This window comes from Panthera leo, chromosome C1 (genome assembly GCF_018350215.1).
Source record: "Panthera leo isolate Ple1 chromosome C1, P.leo_Ple1_pat1.1, whole genome shotgun sequence".
In the NCBI taxonomy this organism is placed as follows: Eukaryota; Metazoa; Chordata; class Mammalia; order Carnivora; family Felidae; genus Panthera; species Panthera leo.
In genome coordinates this window covers 35,648,303-35,667,514 of record NC_056686.1, presented here as the reverse complement: position 1 = coordinate 35,667,514, position 19,212 = coordinate 35,648,303, and the positions used below count along the sequence as shown (strand labels likewise).

Below are 19,212 nucleotides of genomic sequence, written 5' to 3'. Positions count from 1 at the left end.
AATGACTAAGAAGTAGACAGGATGATGTGAGGTAGTGAATGTTCTACCTGAGTGTGAAGGTTAGGAGTAAGCCCGTTAGCCATCTCTGGTACTGTTTAGTACCAGTTTTTAGAGTTATTGCTCTGACTGCAATGTCTGTTTATACCAAAGCTGTTTGGAGGAACAAAGTAATGAGTTCTGGGAGTAATTTGAACCCACCCCCAAACTCCAAAACATCAGTGAGCAAGATGTGTGTGGATGTGTGTGTGTGTGTGTGTGTGTGTGTGTGTGTGTGTGTTTGTCCATGTTTGTCCCCTTGTGTCAGATCAGCCATTTCAGAAGTAAATTGCCCCATATAGTCAGAGAATTAAGGTAACCTTCAGTATGAAGAATGAGATTAAAGAAGAACAAATGGGGGCGCCTGGGTGGCGCAGTCAGTTAAGCGTCCGACTTCAGCCAGGTCACGATCTCGCGGTCCGTGAGTTCGAGCCCTGCGTCAGGCTCTGGGCTGATGGCTCGGAGCCTGGAGCCTGTTTCTGATTCTGTGTCTCCCTCTCTCTCTGCCCCTCCCCCGTTCATGCTCTGTCTCTCTCTCTGTCCCAAAAATAAATTAAAAAAAAAAAAAAAAAAAAAAGAAGAAGAACAAATGTAGAGAAAACTCTTCATCGTACAATATTACTCTGGCATGAAAGCAGTGTTTTATAGGAATTGAGCGCTTTTTAAAATGTTCTTTTTTCTTTCTCTTTCTTTCTTTCTTTCTTTCTTTCTTTCTTTCAGGAATTGAGTGCATTTTTAACCATCAGAAAATGTTGTCAGTGTTAGAAACAGTCAAGGAAAAGAGTGGATAGAGACACTAGAGCAGCAAGGCTTGAACCTTAAGTATCTTTACATGGGGAGGGTGTGAAGAAGAAGAGACAAGTAGCAGTCAGAGGTAGGTTCGTAAAGTTCAAGGAAGCTGCCAGAGCTACCAAACATAAATTCCAAAGAGCTGACACCGTGTTACAGACATTTACAAAAGAGGGTATAAAGAGGAAAACAAACTTCCCTCCCCACCTTCCACCACCCTTTTTAAAGGAGTTTAGCATTGAAAAGTGTGGAGAAAGAGGGTGATAACAGTCCAGTGCAACTTAGGGCTTTGCACCTTGGTAATTGTCTTTGTTGCATAGCCTTATTGTCTGTCAAAACTACTTCTTGCTAAACTTTCCTATTGTGTTCCTTGTTGCATTTATCTGGTTTTGTAACCTCTTTGAGATACTGGGGGTTTCAGAGCGGGAGCTCTCCTGGGGAGGTTTGGTGTTTGGCTGGTGTGGAGGGGAAATGATGTATTTTATAGGAGGCACTGTGTATCATATGTGCACTTAAGGTTCACACACAGCAATATATGATTGGAGCTTTTGGCCCTTTTCAGTACATTTAATATTTCCCCTAGAGCTGCTGTGGGAAGTTGGGCTAAGTAGTAAAGAATATTGTAGATGTCTCAGTGGGCCAAGCTCAGCACTCAGTGACAAGTGATAATTTATCAGGTAGCAAATTTTACTGTGTTCATATTGCTGTGTAGAAATACCTGCCAAGATCCTTCACTTTAATTGATAATTCGGCGGGGGGGGGGGGGGGGAGATGGGGGACAAAAACTAGAAGCACACAAGTTGTATTGTACAACTTGCATTCACTCAGCTCGTGGAAGTATTTCTGTAAATGATATGATATATGTGAAGGCACGTGAAAGATACTACAAAAAGTTGATTCTAGAGTGTATTATTTTGCGTCAGTGAGAGTGAGAGAGTTGGTTACTGTCCTTTTGTGTAATCTCATTGCACTCTGTTGCTACTTCTGTTGCAGCATGTGATAAACATTGCAATTTGCCACCTTATTCATTTATTTACTCAGCAGATATTTAGTTAATACTCATTAGGTGTAGGACATTGAGCTAGGTGTTAGGGATAGAGGAATAAAATCCTGCCCTAAAAGAGCTCTTTGCTTAGGATGGAAGATAGGAAATATATTTAAAACACAGTATTTGCTAAAATAGAACTTTAGCAAGAGCCTGAAATTACTCAATACATATTTGCTAAGTGTGTGAAAGTATGCATAGGGGACTAAGGAATATAATACTGGGCACCAGTATAAACATTGTGTGAAGGGGTCAGAGAAGGCTTCATAGAGGAAGTCACCCTTTAGTTTTCTTGAAGGAGAAAATAGAGCTTGTCTTGTGGACAAGTAAGGGAAAGGGCATTTCAAGCAGTAGGAAAAGCATATGTGGAGGCGCAGAGGAATATTCTAGGAACGGTGAGAAATTTGATTTAGTTTAAGTCTGGTGGATGCATGTAAAGGAATGGCAAAACTCTGATGAATCTAGAGAGATAGGCAGGAGCTAGACAATAAAAGATTTTTTCTTTTAATTTTTTCTTTCTTTTTTTTTTAATTTTTAAAATGTTTATTTTTGAGTGAGAGAGAGACAGACAGAGTGGGGGAGGGGCAAAGAAAGAGGGAGACACAGAATCCAAAGCAGGTTCTAGTCTCTGAGCTGTCAGCATAGGGCCCAATGCAGGGCTCAAACTTACAAACTGCAAGATCATGACCTGAGCTGAAGTCAGACGCTCAACTGACTGAGCCCCCCAGGCGCCCCTAAAAGATTTTTTCTTGATCCAGAGTCACTGCAGATATGTTTATTAGTTTTTTGTATTCCCAAGTCAGCTTTTGGTTTGTTGAATCTCTCAATTGTTTCTTTGTTTCCTATTTCATTAATTTTTGTTTTTATCTTTATTTTTATATTTTTATATGGCATTTTTAGTTGAACTCTAACCCATTTTTACATTTTTTTAAATGTTTATTTATTTTTGAGACAGAGACAGACAGAGCATGAACAGGGGAGGGTCAGAGAGAGAGGGAGACACAGAATCCAAAGCAGGCTCCAGGCTCTGAGCTGCCAGCACAGAGCCTGATGTAGGGCTCGAACTCACAAACCGTGAGATCACATCTGGAGCTGAAGTTGGAGGCTCAACTGACTGAGCCACCCAGGTGCCCCTAACCCATTTATTTTTAATCTTTTTTGCAAATCAGTTAGGATTGTTTTTGGCAGTATGTTACAGAAACCTGAACACAGTGGCTTCTTCAAATTTTTCTCAAGAAATCTTGAGAAATGCCTATGCTGTGCAGCTGCTTAAGGAAGTCCTCAACAAACCAAGCTTCTAGTTTCCTTGTCTTTAGTGTGTAGTTTGTGGCCTTTTGGTTATAAGGTAGCTGTTCTTGATGCAAGCACTACGTCTTTGCTCCAGTCTATAAAAACGATAAAGGGCAATTTCATCAGGGAAACGTTTCTAGAATCCCTACCTAGCAATTCCCACTTATATCTCCTTACTTAGTACTATGTCACCTGGCTACTCTAGAGAGAGCGGGGGAGGGAGGGAGGGAGGGAGGGGGAGAGAGAGAGAGAGAGAGAGAGAGAGAGAGAGAGAGAGAGAGAGAGAGAGAGAGACAGGATGAATCCCAAGAGGGCTCTATAATGTGAGTGCGGAGCCTGATGCAGGGCTGGAACTCATGAACTGTGAGATCATGACCTGATCCAAAATCAAGAGTCAGATACTTAACCGACCGAGCACCCAGGCGCCCTGAATGTTTTAATTAACCAAGCACATTGCCAACTAACTGAGGTCCTATAAGTCAAGAAGAGGGGGAAAATAGATGTTGATAAACAGTGTTGTCTACTATGCTTGTTTTTAATTATTTTTTTTTTTGTTGTTGACTTCTAATTTTATTTCATAGTGGTCTGGGAATGTGGTTTTGGAACTACATTCTTTGAAATTTTTTGAGAATTCCTTTATGATCCAGGCATTTTGGTCAATTTTTTCATATGGACTTGAAAAAAAAAAAGATAAATAAAGCCTACCTTTATTGGGACAAGATTGAATCAAGCATATCAGTTTTGTTATTAAAATGTATCATATCAGCCATCTGGGTGGCTTAGTCTGTTAACCATCCAACTCTTGATTTCGGCTCAGGTCAAGATCTCATGGTTTCTGGGTTTGAGCCCCACTTTGGGCTCAGCACTGACAGTGCAGAACCTCCTTGAGATTCTCTCTCTGTCCTCTCTGTCTCTGCCCCCTCCAATGCTCATGCACATGTGTTTCCGCTCTCTCTCAAAATAAATAAACTTTAAAAAAAAGTGCTATATCCATACTCATTTATCTTCTAGAACTTTCAGTTTCTGAGAGGTATGTTAAATAATCCCATGAAGACTGTGGATTTGTTAAACTTGCCTTGTGTTTTGTCAGTTTTTGTTTTATATATTACAAGTCTGTGTTGTTAGATACATACAAGGTCATAATTATTATTTCTTGGCAGTTTTGTAGGGTGCATGCAGTGCTTTTTCCCTTAGATTAGTTGTTCTCAAGCATTTTAGCCCTAATGTTTCCATTATCTGGGTTCAAATTCTGGCTCTCTCGTTTACTAGATGTAGGATCTTGAGAAAGTCCTTTTAATCTCTCTGTGCCCAATTTCCATAGCTGTAAAATAGGAGACATTAATAATACCAACCTCCCAGAATTGTTTTGAGGATTGAGTTAATATATATATATATACACGTATATATATATGTATATATATATATATATACATATATATATACAGTATAACAGAGCCTAGTACGAAGCAAGTGCTATGAATAATAGCTATATTATTGCTACTATAACAATTTTTTAATGAATTCTGACTACCTTGGAAATGAAATTGATAGGTAATTAGGTTACTGTTGTTCATAATTATAAAGCATCAACATGATACCCTAACTCTATGATAAACAAGAAGTAAAAGAAAATTAAATTAGTAAAAATATACATTTCAATATGCAAAATTTGGGGCCTGACTACTGTAGAAAATTTAATGAAGTAGTCTGATGCTTTTACCCTCTCACAAATGACTGGTTTAAAATTTTTTTTTAATGTTTATTTTTGAGAGAAAGAAACAGAGCGTGAGTGGGGGAGGGGCAGAGAAGGAGGGAGACAGAATCTGAAGCAGTCTCCAGGCTCTGAGCTGTCAGCACAGAGCCCAATGTGGGGCTCGAACCCACGAAGCGTGAGATCATGACCTTAGCTGAAGTCAGACACTTGATCAACTGAGCTACCCAGACGCCCCACAAATGATTAGTTTTAGATTTAAGAGAAGACAGAAGCCATTCCATGCAAGAAGAAAAATTAAAGAGCAGAGATACCAGTGGATATTAGAATAAAAGTATAACAGGGGCGCCTGGGTGGCGCAGTCGGTTAAGCGTCCGACTTCAGCCAGGTCACGATCTCGCGGTCTGTGAGTTCGAGCCCCGCGTCAGGCTCTGGGCTGATGGCTCGGAGCCTGGAGCCTGTTTCCGATTCTGTGTCTCCCTCTCTCTCTGCCCCTCCCCCGTTCATGCTCTGTCTCTCTCTGTCCCAAAAATAAATAAAAAACGTTGAAAAAAAAATTAAAAAAAAAAAAAAGTATAACAGACCAAAAAAATCTAATGGACTAGACTTATTTGTATGTGATAAGGGAAAGAGGACAGTGACCTCAAATGAAATAGCGATAGCTTGCCAAGGCAAATTACAGATTGATGAAGGAGAGAAAAGAACGAGGTATGATATATCTTTGCCAGCTTTATCAGTGTTTCTTTGTAAAATATTCATTTAATCTTGAATGTTTCATTGAGGGAAAAAACTTGGCAGAGTAGGAACACTGATAAATTTATTTGTGAGCAAAGCAAAAATATGCTTTTAATTTATGGTTGATTTTTTTTTTTTTTAATTTTTAGAAAGAGAAAGAGAGCACAAGCAGGGGAGAGGGGCAGAGGGAGAGAGATTCTTACCATGCTCAGCACAGAGACCACTGTGGGACTTGATCCCCTAACCCTGGGATCATGACCTAAGCCAAAATCAAGGGTTGGGTGGTCCAACGACTGAGCCACCCAGGTGCCACTATAGTTGATATTTTATTTTAAGTTTATGTTGAGAGAGAGAGAGAGAGAGAGCGAGCACCTGCGGAGGAGAGGCAGAGAGAAATGAGACAGAATCCCAAGCAGGCTCTGCACCATCAGTGTTGAGCCCCATGTGGGGCTGAAACTCACGAACTGTGAGATTATGACCGGAGCCAAGATCAAGAGTCAGACACTAACAGCGTGGAGTCTGACATGGAGCTCCATCTCAAGACCATGAGATCATGACCTGAGCCGAAATCTAAGAGTCAGATGCTTAACTGACAGTCACCCAGGCTCCCCAGTATAGGTGATATTTTAAAATAAAGGCTAAATAAATCATTGTGAGTATAAAAACTACAAGTGGGTTCTGATACATATTGTATAATACAATACAGTTGTATAGGATTCAAATACTATACGACTATACTATACTTCAAATACTAGGAGCAGCATTGCTACTGGTGGTCTGATTTTCTGAAATGTTGACCAATTCTTCATGTGTTCTTCTGAACATAACGAAAGAAGTGATTTTTCCTCAATTCATAATATAGTTGTATTTCTAGAAAATTTAGTATATATTAAAACCATGCAAGATGACTTTTTTTTTTTTTTGTCAAATAGTGTTAGAATCCAAGTTCAGGTAATAATACATATATATGTTCTTCATTTACATGAATGTCTAGCAAGATATTTGAATTTCATACAGCACATAGAACAATGCTTCCTTGTGCAGTACTGTCCTGGTACCTTGCAGGATGTCTAGCATCTCTGGCCAGCAACACTCCTTGCCCCCAGTCATTGTTATAACCAAAAACCTTAATCTAAAAACTTTAAAAACGCCTCGTAAGTGACTTGTTATAGCCTCTATTGAAAATTATTGCTTTAAACACTGCATATGCCTAATACTTACATTGCTATACCAGCTTACTGTATACTTATTGTATATTCACTGTGACTTCTTGACTGGAAGTCCTAAGCCATTCATTTAACAGTTAACTTAATGATTAATTGCTTTGTGACAGTTCTTATGTTCTTGTCCTAATTATTATTTAATTCTCTCCTTACTATTTCTCTGAACTGGTCAGAGGTTTATGTTTCTCATTTGCTCTAGAAATTAAGCCTCCTGACTCAAGTTAACTATTTAAATTCAGCAAATATTTTTTGAGCAATTTCTAAATGCTAAACTAAAGGCACTGTGCCAGAGAAGGGATTCTTAGCTTGATTTTATACCACACTGCTAAAAGTGAATATATGGGATGTGATTTGTTATTAAACATATGCAAATAATTTAATTTTAAAAATATAAATTAGAGTTGAATTAGAGGTACCCCTATATTAACTGTCACTCTCATTTGTGTGTTAATATGCTTATTTGAATGGAATAAAAATGGGCTATAGAAATAGCTAATGGACATAGGATTGTATTTGTAACCTGTAATTTGTTTTTTCTATTTGAAAAAATCTAATGTCTGTTCGTAGTTATATAATTATTGTCATGTTTCTCTTTCCTGCTTACCTTTGTATGATTTTTGACAAAAATCTAGATTGCCCATATAAAAATAAGTCCTACATGTCAGAAGGTGTGTATGTGGGGTGTGGAAGAAAGCTGAACTACTCTTTCAGGGATAGAAAAATGAACGGGGCAAGTTCTTGGCTTGAAGCATATGGGAAATTATTCATATGTAGTTGTAGATTTTTTAATCTCTTTTTTAATCTGATTTTTAAAAATGTTTATTTATATTTGAGAGAGAGAGAGAGAGAGAGCGAGCATGGGTGGGGGAGGGCAGAGAGAGACGTAGACACAGAATCTGAAGCTGGCCTCAGGCTCTGGACCATCAACACAGATCCTGTCGCGGGGCTCGAACCCATGAACCGTGAGATCATTACCTGAGTGGAAGTCGGAAGTGTAACCAACTGAGCCACCCAGGCGCCCTTGTAGTTGTAGATTCTATGTGTCCATAGAAGGAGATGAGTTCAGGGTCTTCCTATGTTGCCATCTTGAACCCAGACTGCTCTTAGACATATAGAAGATAGGTAGACTACCAACATACAAACGCAATATGCACATTCTGTAATACGATATGCAAATTATGTAATGCAAATTCTGTAATACAGATAATTAAGGGTAGAGTAGTAAGAAAACACAGAATGGAGCATCCAGTTTTTCTTGAAGTAAAGAGATTTTTCCCAGGGAAAGTGATGTTTCTATATCTTGAATAATTGAAAGAAATTTAGTAGGGAGATTGGTATTGGGCTCAGGAGGTGAGGATTGCATCAAGGCAAGGAGAATAGTATATGTCAAGGCAAGGAAGTATGAGAGTGTGATGCATTTGTAAGAATTACAAATATAAATATATAATAGGTAAAGATAGGGGGAGGAGTGGGCACAGGGATAGACAGGGAGCAGTAGATGAATTTAGTTTTGCTAAGGAGTTTGGACTTTATTCCTTAAGTATCAGTGAGCCATTGAAGAATTTTAAACTGGAGAGCAACAAGGTAGCTTTGTGATTTGGGGGCATGGATTACTGGAAGACCTGACAAGCTGATGCCTAGTGTTGATCTATAGGCTTCTCAACATCCAGCACAGTGCCTTGCATAGAGGATGATAATATTTGTTACTATTTGTACCTGAAAAGACTAATGAAAGGTAATCGGTCACTTCCAGCCTGCATGTACACACTTGACTGGACTTTAGTTTGTGATATGTAACTCTTGTTTGCAGATCTGGAAATTATCTTCAACTCAGATATTAGTTTTAGGGTCTGAATCTTTGATCAAGGGGAGAAACTCTGTTCTTGATAGTTGCCTGCCTAATGCCACTGAATGTTTTCTTGGTGTCTGCGATCATTCATTCTAAGTAGCAGTTCTCAATTTTTCTGCTCACCCTTTATATAGTTCTCTTTCTTCTGGTTGGCCTCTTCCTTTAATTTTCCCATTGTTCATACTTTATCCAGAAGAACTGTGGGATGATGGGGGTTACTCATTAGAATACTACCATGCTGGTAGAGAAACTCTTATGTACACAGACATTTCTGGTGACTTAGTATTGTTATTTGATTGTATCTGTGCTTTTTTGTTTGTTTTGGTATATTACTGAAACATCTTTAAAACCTGCAGGGTACTTGGACTTCTGAACATGTGAATATAAGCCTCTGTTCTATAAAACTTTAATTTTGACTGCAGTTAGATGCCATGCTCTCTGTTTCCTAATGTGTGTGTGTGTGTCTGTGTGTCTGTGTATGTATTGAGGGAGTGTTGTCAGTGCATTTTTTAAAGGCCTAGAGGGGTACTCATCAAGCTTGAGACAATAACTACTTGGAATGAACACAGAAGATTGCATTTAATGGATCGGATAGTCAAAGGGACTTATTTATTTTTATTTATATTGTTTTAATGTGTTACAAAGAAAATATATGCATGTATTATTTAGGTAAAAATTAATATAAATTGAAGTTGAAAAGTTATATTTTCTATTAGAAATTTTAGTCAAATATACTGTGAAAGAATTGGAAAATGAAGAAAAGTAAAAGAAAATAAATCATTGATATTAGTTCTACCACCAGTGACAGTCACTATTAACATTTGATAAACTTACTTCCACTTTTTGTTTTAGCATAGGCTTGGGCATATATCATATGCAGGATTTTTTTTGTGTGTGATTAAAAAACTGTTCCTTATTTCTTAATGCTAAATTTATGGGAGAAAATAAGATAAATTTTTTACTTGTTTCTTCCAACTTTTGGAAGCTTTAAAAATCTATAGAAAATTGGGAGTGCCTGTGTGGCTTAGTCGGTTGAGCATCCGACTTTGGCTCAGGTCATGATATCATGGTTCACGGGTTCGAGCCCTGCATCGGGCTCTGTGCTGATAGCTCAGAGACTGGAGCCTGCTTCGGGTTCTGTGTCTCCCTCTCTCTCTGCCCCTCCCCCATTCATGCTTTGTCTCTCTCTCTCAAAAATAAATAAAACATTAAAAAAATGTTTTAATTAAAAAAATAAAAATCTATAGAAAATGGAAAGAATAGTATAAAACCCCTATAGTCCCTTCACCTGGATTTGCCAGCTAATGTTTTCCTACATTGCTTTATCTATCTGTATTTTTTTAAGATTTTATTTTATTTTTTAAAGTCATCTCTACACCCAACATGGGACTTGAACTTACAATCCTGAGATCAAGAGTTACATGCTGTACTACTAACTGAGCCAACCAGGTGCCCCATTGGTATATATATATTTTTTTTACAACACTTGAAAGCAAATTGCAGCTATCATGACACTTTAATATAAATATTTTAGTATATATCTTCTAAGAATGCGTTCTTCTACGAGGCCATAGTATCATTATTTATAACTGAGACAATTAACCTTAATTCAGAAAAATAATTTCATATACAGTTCCTATTAAAAGTTTTCCTATTTGCCAGCAAAAGGTGGGTGTTTTCTGTTTTTTTTAATTAAGTAAGCTCTACGCCCAACATGGAGCTTGAACTCATGACCCTGAGATCAAGAGTCACATCCTCTACCAACTGAGTCAGCCAGGGGCCCCAACAAAAAGTTTTTTATAGCTTTTTTGAACCCAGAATCAAATCAAGGTTTCATACATTTCGTTTCAGGGGTTATGTCTGTTAATGTCACTTAATCTAGAATATTCCCCCACATTTTGTTTGGAGAGGATTGTCTAGTTGTCTTTTAGATATTCTGGATGTGTCTAATTGTTTTCTTATGATTAGATTTGACTTAAACATTTCAGTATGTATATTACATCACATCAGAAAGTTGACAATGCCAGGTGTTTCACTTTTGGTAATGCTAAATGTGACCAACCCCTTGGTTAAGGTGCTAACCAGCAGATCTCTCCATTGTAAAGACATATTTTTCCCTTTGTAGTATATAAGTAATCTTGGGGGTATTATACAGCAATTATATATACTACTGTTTTTCACTTAAAATTATAATAGTATTTTCTGTGTTATGTCAAATTCACCTGATATGCTAAATTCTTATGAGCATATAGTTTATTTTTTTAAATATTTTTTTAATGTTTATTTATTCTTGAGAGAGACAGAGACAGAGTGTGAGCAAGGGAGGGGCAGAGAGAGCAGGAAACACAGAATCCAAACCAGACTCCAGGCTCCGAGCTGTCAGCACAGAGCCTGGTGCGGGGCTTGAAATCACTAAGATCATGACCTGAGCCCAAATCGGACCCTTAACTGACTGAGCCACCCAGGCGCCCCTATACTTTCTTATTTTTATTAAAAACAATACCTATTTATTGAATGCTTATTGGGCCAACCTCTGTGTTAGTTTGCATCCATTATCTCATTTATCTAACATAACACTATTTTGTCCTCCATAATCGTGCTAGGAGATAGAGACTATTGTTCTCTTCATTTTACAGTAGAAGTCTTCACAGAGAAGTCATTCTAATCAGTAAGTATTAAAACGTTGTATTCAGTCTGCTCATTTCCTGACCTGGAGCCCTTCACCACTCTGCTATGCTCTTCTTTAGAAAGTAGATTTGAAGATCCTGTGGTAGCATCAGATGAATTTAAAAGTCAAGGAGAAGTACCGATTTTCTCTTCTGTTATCTTCTTTCTCCCTTTCTTTTTTCTTGCTTTTCTTCCCTCCCTCTCTTCATTTATTTATAATTATGGTAAAGTACATACAAGATTTACCATCTTAATCATATTTAAGTGTATAATTCAGTTCACGTGGTTGTGCTACCAGTCTCCAGAACTCTTCATCTTGCAGAACTGAAACTCTATACCCAGTATACAACTCCAAATCCCTCCCCTTCCCCTAGCCTCTGGCAACCACCATTCTACATTATGTTTGTATAAATTTAACTACCCTAAGTACCTCAAGTAAGTGGAAACATATGGTATTTATCTTTTTGTGACTGGGTTATTTCACTTAGCATAATAACTTCAAGGTTCATCTGTATTATAGCATGTGTCAGAATTTCCTTTCTTTTTAAGGCTAAATAATAATATTCCATTCTATAATATTCCATATCAATTCTATAATATTCCATTCTATTCCATTCCATTCTATTCCATTCTATAAACAAAATAAACATTTTGTTTATTCCTCTGTCAGTGAGCACCTGTGTTGCATATACGTCTTGGCTGTTGTGAATAATGCTGCCATGAACATGGGTGTGCAAATTGAAACTCTACTTTCAATTCTTTTGGGTACATACCCAGAAGTAGAACTGCTGGATCATGTGGCAATTTTATTTTTAATTTTTTGAGGTCTTACCCTTTATAATAATATTTTTATTTTTAAATTTTTGATAGAGGGCTCCTGGGTGTCTCAGTCGGTTAAACATCTGATTTCGGCTCAGGTCATGATCTTGTGGTACATGAGTTCAAGCCCCGCCTCGGGCTCTGGGCTGACAGCTCAAAGCCTGGAGCCTTCTTCAGATTCTGTGTCTCCCTCTCTCTCTGCCCTTCCCCTACTCATACTCTGTTTCTGTCTCTCTCAAAATAAATTAAAAAACATAAAAATAAGTTAAAAAACATTAAAAAAATAAATTTTCGATAGAAATATAGTTGACATTATATTAGTTTCAGGTGTACAACATAGTGATTTGACAATTATATACATTATGAAATGCTCACCACAATAAGTATAGTTGCCATCTGTCACCATACAATGTTATTACAATATCATTTACTATATTCCGTGTGCTATGATTTTCATCACTGACGCATTTATTTTATAACTGGAATTTTGTACCTCTTAATCCCCTTTACCTATTTTACCTATCCCTCCCATTTCTCTCCCCTAGCAGCAACCATTTTAGCATTTATTTTCCAAGGTAGTTAAAGATGTCACTCTCTTAGGAATATTCTTATTAATAGTAACCATGATCTATCTGTAGAGGACATACTGAAGCAAAAAAGCACCTTCTTTTAACTCTGAAAATCTAAGTCTATTTGAAGGGTAATTAATTTTTGTAGTTTTAGAAACTTGGAATGAAGATCCTCCTACATTTAGGCAGGTACCCCATCTTTTGTGGACCTCTATATTTAAACGATACTTTTTTCTTCCTTTATCAACTGTAATCTGTATTTTAAAAATCTATCAATGTCTATTAATCTTTTGAGGTTTCATTGAAGTTCCATGAAGTTTTTGCCTAAGTGCTCATTCTGTCAACATTTCAACATTTATATAAATACTTTGTGTGCTGTGTTTTATTCTTCATTGTCTTTCTTCTCTGACTCGCCATATAGCTTATTATTTGTCCCTTTCTAGATGGTAAACCCCAAAAAATTTTACCAAGTTTTATATTTCTTTTCCATTTGAATCTTCCCCCCAACCCCTGCCCTCCTCAAAAAAAATTACTCCTGGCTCACTTCTGCCCAAATAATTCACCTGAATAAATGATTCACTGGCCCTTAGATAATATATAGAAAGTATATTAGAAGTTTCACTTAACTGTTATTGCCATTGTTTTCACTGTGCCCTTATGATGTGCCAGGCCTTCCAGGCACTGCAAGACAAAGATGGATACAGTATAGATTCTGGTATCAAGATGCTTTATAGACTGGTGAGGAGATATTTATGTACAGAACCATGTGATGAGTGGTATACTGGTGTTATGAATGTTGTTCTGAGGTGGCATAAAGATGGAAACCACAAATAAATGATTCCCAGAGAGTCAAGAAGACTTCAGGGAGGAGGGAACATTTGGGTGTGGTCTTGAAAGGTAAGTAGAATTTGAGGTGCTAGAAGAAAGTATTTTATGCAGATGAAAGATAGAATGCAATGAGTTATGAACATGTTCATCATCTTGTCCACTGTTTTAAGGAAATAGGATTTTTTCTGATTAGTTTGAAATACAGATTGTTCATCCTAGAATTTCACATTGTTTTAATATCGAACTTTCTTAAAAGCTCACATTTTGTTAAAATTTCCAAGTGATAGTTTTCAGATGATGAAAAAAGAAGAATAGCTTTCAGAATGGAGAGCCCTTATTAAAACACAGATGTCTTCTGTAAATAGAGTTGGAAGAATACTGTCAGTGTGTTCTTTGTATATAAACGTTTCTTTTAACTTATCCATGCAGGATCTGAAAAGGAAAGTCACTTCTCTTTCTTCAATCACGAGATACATGACAACAGAATCATTGATGCACTAGGAAGAGAGTTGGGTTCCAAATCTCACTAAGAGATCTAGAAGAGGGGAGAGACAGCCAGTGTTCTGCCTCAGTTTTTCTAACCGGGGTCCCTGTGGCTCTGAGTGTTTTGCTTCCTCTTTCCCTTATGTCTGGCTGATCTGAAACATTGTTTCTTTGAACTCTTAAGATAAAATGTTATGTCTGTCCTGTACTAATAGATATGCTGAAATTCTGGGGCTGTTGTCATTTCAAGGAATTTCTGTAGATTGAAGAGTTAAGTAGGTTGTCATATTTTCTCCTGAAACTTCCACTTGGTCAATTACAATATACTAAAAGAATACTCAAAGTCCATAGGACGATGACATTTTTGCATAGCAAGTCTCTGTTGTGCCAGATCTGAAATGCTTTTTTTTTTAACCAGAGAGTAAGGAGGTCCTTGGTACTTGGTAATTTTTCTACTGCCTCATTCATAATTTCTCAGTAGGAAAAACACATTTCAGTAAATAATTGAGTTTCTTTTGGGTAAGCAAAATATTTTCTCTGGTAGTCTCCTTTTGCTACTACTGAGACATTTAGAGGGTAAAAACATAGTTAATTTTCTTGTGAGTAAAGTATTACAGTTATTGGAAACTGTGGAGTGTGCATTGAAATTATAAAACAATATTTTTACATGCAAAATATATTGAATTCTGTAGAGAATAAATGTTTTAGAAGTAGACTTTCCTCTGTGTGTACGGGTAATAGTGTGAATGGTGTGACCCATGTTTTTTTGTATCTGACTTGAGTATGTTTATGTGATTATAAGGTACTTTGGGTTGGCTCACTATATTATCCCTAAAAGGTCCACTGACTTCTTTCTATATTTAACATGAATGCTTTTTTTCATGTATATACTTATGTGTGCGTATACACACACACACACACACACACACAGATGCACACACACATGCTGCTTGGGGGAGATTTTGAGGATGTGGCTTTAGTGTCCTATAAAGATAGTTTTATAGTTCCTTAAGTGTTATATAAGGCTTATGCATATATCTTTTCTGTGCACACTTAAAATTCCACAAAGGGGACTTTTTCCTGTTAGTGTCCTAAGACTCAGCAATATTCACCATAAGGAACTAGCCTAATAAATTTCCCCCATTTTTTTCTAAGGTATTAAAAAAAGCTTCCATTTCTTGAGGTGTTATTAACAATGTTTTTCTGGCCAGCTTAATGTGAAACAGTTTTGCTCTTTGATGGAATAAATCCATCTTCATTAATGGAAGTGAGACCCTAATGTGATCAGTTTACAGGAAAACATCCTGAAGTATATCTATTTTATCTAAACTGGCACTAAAACATCTTGGCATGTTTACATGTGGAGACTTTGACCTCATATTTAACTGCTGTCCTTGAACCCTTCTCTTGTTCTATTTTATTTTCTAGGTGCGCCATCGAGCTTCTGGCCAGGTGATGGCTCTTAAGATGAACACATTGAGCAGTAACCGGGCAAACATGCTGAAAGAAGTTCAGCTTATGAATAGACTCTCCCATCCCAACATCCTTAGGTAATGGCTTTTCCTTTCTTTTGAGGATTAGTGAGAAAGCTGGAACATTATTGGAGGCTTGTTAGAATAGCATTAATAGCTGTAAAAAGGGATTCGGAATTTTGTGCTGAATCTGTCTTGCTAGGATTTAGCTGTGCTATAGGTATTTTTCTACCTATTGAGAATTAATTTTCTGTAACTGCATTTAATAAAGCAACTTCCTTCTGTCTCTCAACTTGCTTTATTCTTAAAAGCAGCTCACTAGAACAATTGTTTACTATTGCTAAATTAGTAATTAAAAAAATTTTAAGTTTATTTATTTATTTTGAGAGAGAGAGAGTGCAAACAGGGGCAGAGAGAGGGAGACAGAGAATCCCAAGCAGGCTCTGTGCTATCAGTTCAGAGGCTGACACTGAGCTCAGTCTCACCAACTGTGAGATCATGACCTGGGCGAAGTCAAGAGTCAAATGCTTAACCGACTGAGCCACCCAGGTGCCCCACTAAATTAGTAATTTATCAAGGAGAAAAGATTTTTCTCTTTTTGTTGTTATTTAATTTTCTTAATTGCTTTATGAGATATCATAATTAAATCAGTGAATAAAAATAAAAGAGTGCCCCTAGGCTATCTACCCTTAACTTTTAGCACTGGAGAAGACATAGTTTACCTTTTTTACTTTTTTTTTTTTTTTAATGTTTGTTTTGAGAGAGGGACAGAGAGTGCAAGTAGGGGAGGAGCAGGGAGAGAGGGAGAGAGAATCCCAAGTAGGCTCTACACTGCCAGCATAGAGCCTGGCAGAGGGCATGATCCCATGAACCATGAGATCATGACCTGAGCAGAAATCAAGAGTCAATTGCTTAACTGACTGAGCCACCCAGGCACCCCAATAGTTTACCTTTTTACAGGAGAATTCATATTATATAAAATAAGGTTATATGATCCTCACTTTCTAGTAATCAGTATCTGAATCTTTCTCACTCAAATTATCTTGATTTTTGTTTTAGTGAGGTGAGTGTATTTCCAAATGAAATCAAATAAGACAATTTGAGTCAATATATATTTAATAGAGTTTATGTGTAAGACACTTTAAGAAGTTAAAAGTGCTGTTTACTTAGGGTCATTTATTGCTAATATTTACATTGGACTGGAAAGGAATCATACAGCTTAAGTATGACTTACATGTTTGGTCAGTGATAGTATATTATGGAATTGGATTATACTGTTTACTTTAAACTTTCTACCTTTATATAGAATTGTTGGCTTCCTAGTCTACTACAAAAATGTTCAGCCAGTATTTTTATTATGATGACTTTCTTCCCAATGCACAAATCTGATTAACATATTTTTTTGAGCATTTAGTATAAGCCTGGTGATTTGTGAGACACCAGAAAAGTATAAAGACATATATAAAATGGAATGCCTGCTAGTAGGAAAGAGTTTGACTCTAACTGGGAATGTAGGACTTACATATATGAAAAGAGAACTAATAAAATCATCTAGGACACCACCACTTGCATAGAATAAACTCTACGTGCTATAGAAGTTCACAGGAGTGAGCGATCATATTAGCTTGGCAGAGTGAGGGAAGCCTTTTTGGAGGAGGTTGACTGGGACTGGAACTTGAATTTTAAAAGGATTTTTAGAAGATCGGGAAGGAACTCAGAAAATAGAAGCAAAGCAGTAATAAAACACAGAGGTAAAAGTGCAAAGCTTTTTGAGGAGTTAGTGAATAAAAACCCATTTGGTTAATAACAATAGTAAGAAAGTCACCATTTATTGAAGGCTTGTATGCTGGATACTTTACCTATTTAAAGATTTAATCTTTACAACTAATCACTATTGAAGGGACTGAGGGTAAGAGATGATGTGTTGGCCAAGGTCTGTGACTCTGAGGCCTGGGCTCTTTCTACCATTCTTCTCGTAGAAGAATTGATGATTTGACAGAACACTATTGGTAGATAAAGGTGGAAATGTAATAAAAATAATCAAGAATGGCTTGCATAAAGCCAAAAACAGTATGTTTTATCCTCTGTGTATTGGATTCTGAGCATGGACTAACATGGCAGAGGTAACTGATGGCAAATTCAGAATGGTTTAGTGTTAGGGAGACTCATGGCCAAGAGATCAGTTAGGGGGCCTATATAATGTTTGAGAGTGAGATTGTATAAGTCTTGATTTTAAGCTGATCATATTTTCATCTTGCTTAAAAATATTTTTAGGGGTGGCTGGGTGGCTCAGTTGGTTAAACATCTGACTTTGGTTCAGGTCATGATCTCATAGCTCATGAGTTCAAGCCTTGTATTGGGCCCTCAGCTGTTAGTGCAGAGCCCGCTTTGGATCTTCTGTTTCTCTGTCTCTGCCCCTTTTCTGCCTTGCACATGTTGTCTCTCTCTCTCTCAAAATTAAACATTAAAAATAAAATAATATTTTTATTGTTTTTCATTTTTATAGAAGTGATACATCATCACTATGGAACATTTAGAAAACAGTCAGCAAAACAAGAAAATAAAAATTGCTCTTTATCTCAGTGTGTAGGGATCAAACTATTATTAACATTTGGTATATTTTTTGCCAGTCTTTTATTTCACTACTTTTCTTATTTTCTTTATGTAAACTTGACTGGTGAATGCACGGGAAGAATGACATTAAATAAATTTTATTCTAGCACAGCAAAAACTTAAAATACAGTTGTTATATAATAGAAATAGCATAGTATAGTATGATTAAAAATGAAGTTTCTAGATTCCTGATCTGGCTGACTGGATTCAAATCCTGGATCTTGGGAAAGTTACTTAACCTGTCCAAGTATTAGTTTTCCCATCTATAAAATGAGAGTAATGACAGTAAATATGTCATGAAGTTGTTTGAGGGTTAATTAAATTAGTGCATATAAACCACCTAGAAGAGTATCTGGCTTGTGTTAAGTGCCCGGTAAATGTTAGCTACTATTCTTAGTTTCTTTTTCTCTGGCTAGTTTTTATTATTATTATTGTTTTTGAGAGAGAGGAGAGAGAGAGAGAGAGAGTGCAAGTGAGCAAGGGGCAATGAGAGAGAATCCCACAAGGGGCTGAGAGAGAGAGAGAGAGAGAGAGAGAGAGAGAAAGAGAATCTCGAAATCCCAAAGCGGGGCTCCAGCTCACCCCATGCAGAGTTCGAACTCAGGTTCTTAACTGACAGAGCCACCCAGGTGCCCCTAGTTTTTTGTTTTTTTTTTTTAATGGCCCATTGAAGCCTGTTGCTTATCATTCATTCATTCACCAAACATTTATTGAGTGCTGCTGGTTTTAATACGTTCAAAGGTTTTTTCCTAGAGTAATGCTTTTGAATAGAACTTTCTGCAGTGGTGGAAATGTTCTTTATCTGTGCTTTCCAATAGCCACATGTGCCTAAAGAGCATTGTATGAAATGTGGCTAGTGCAAACAAAGAACTGAATTTTTTTAATTTGATTTAAATTACTACATGAAGCTACTGGCTACTGTATTGCAAAATACCGGGCCAGAATCCACCTAGATCTTTACTCTTGTTTTGCTTAATATTTATGTTCCAGCCTAGAAATGTGTGATGAGACCAGTGATACTATTCCTATTCAGATGTCCCCTTGATCTTTCTTACTTAGCCTATCTCTTTTTGGTTCCATTGT

At 37.0% G+C, this 19,212-nt stretch overlaps 1 protein-coding gene across 2 annotated transcripts in view; it reads left to right on the top strand.

Moving 5' to 3' along the window:
* The window catches only part of TESK2 (testis associated actin remodelling kinase 2), a 132,072-nt gene that overhangs the window by 49,289 nt on the left and 63,571 nt on the right, over positions 1 to 19,212 (top strand). For both annotated transcript variants that reach the window (XM_042950893.1, XM_042950894.1), the window contains one exon: positions 15,473 to 15,594. In XM_042950893.1, the coding sequence (XP_042806827.1) occupies positions 15,473 to 15,594 (122 nt within the window). The remainder of the gene's footprint in view (positions 1 to 15,472; positions 15,595 to 19,212) is intronic.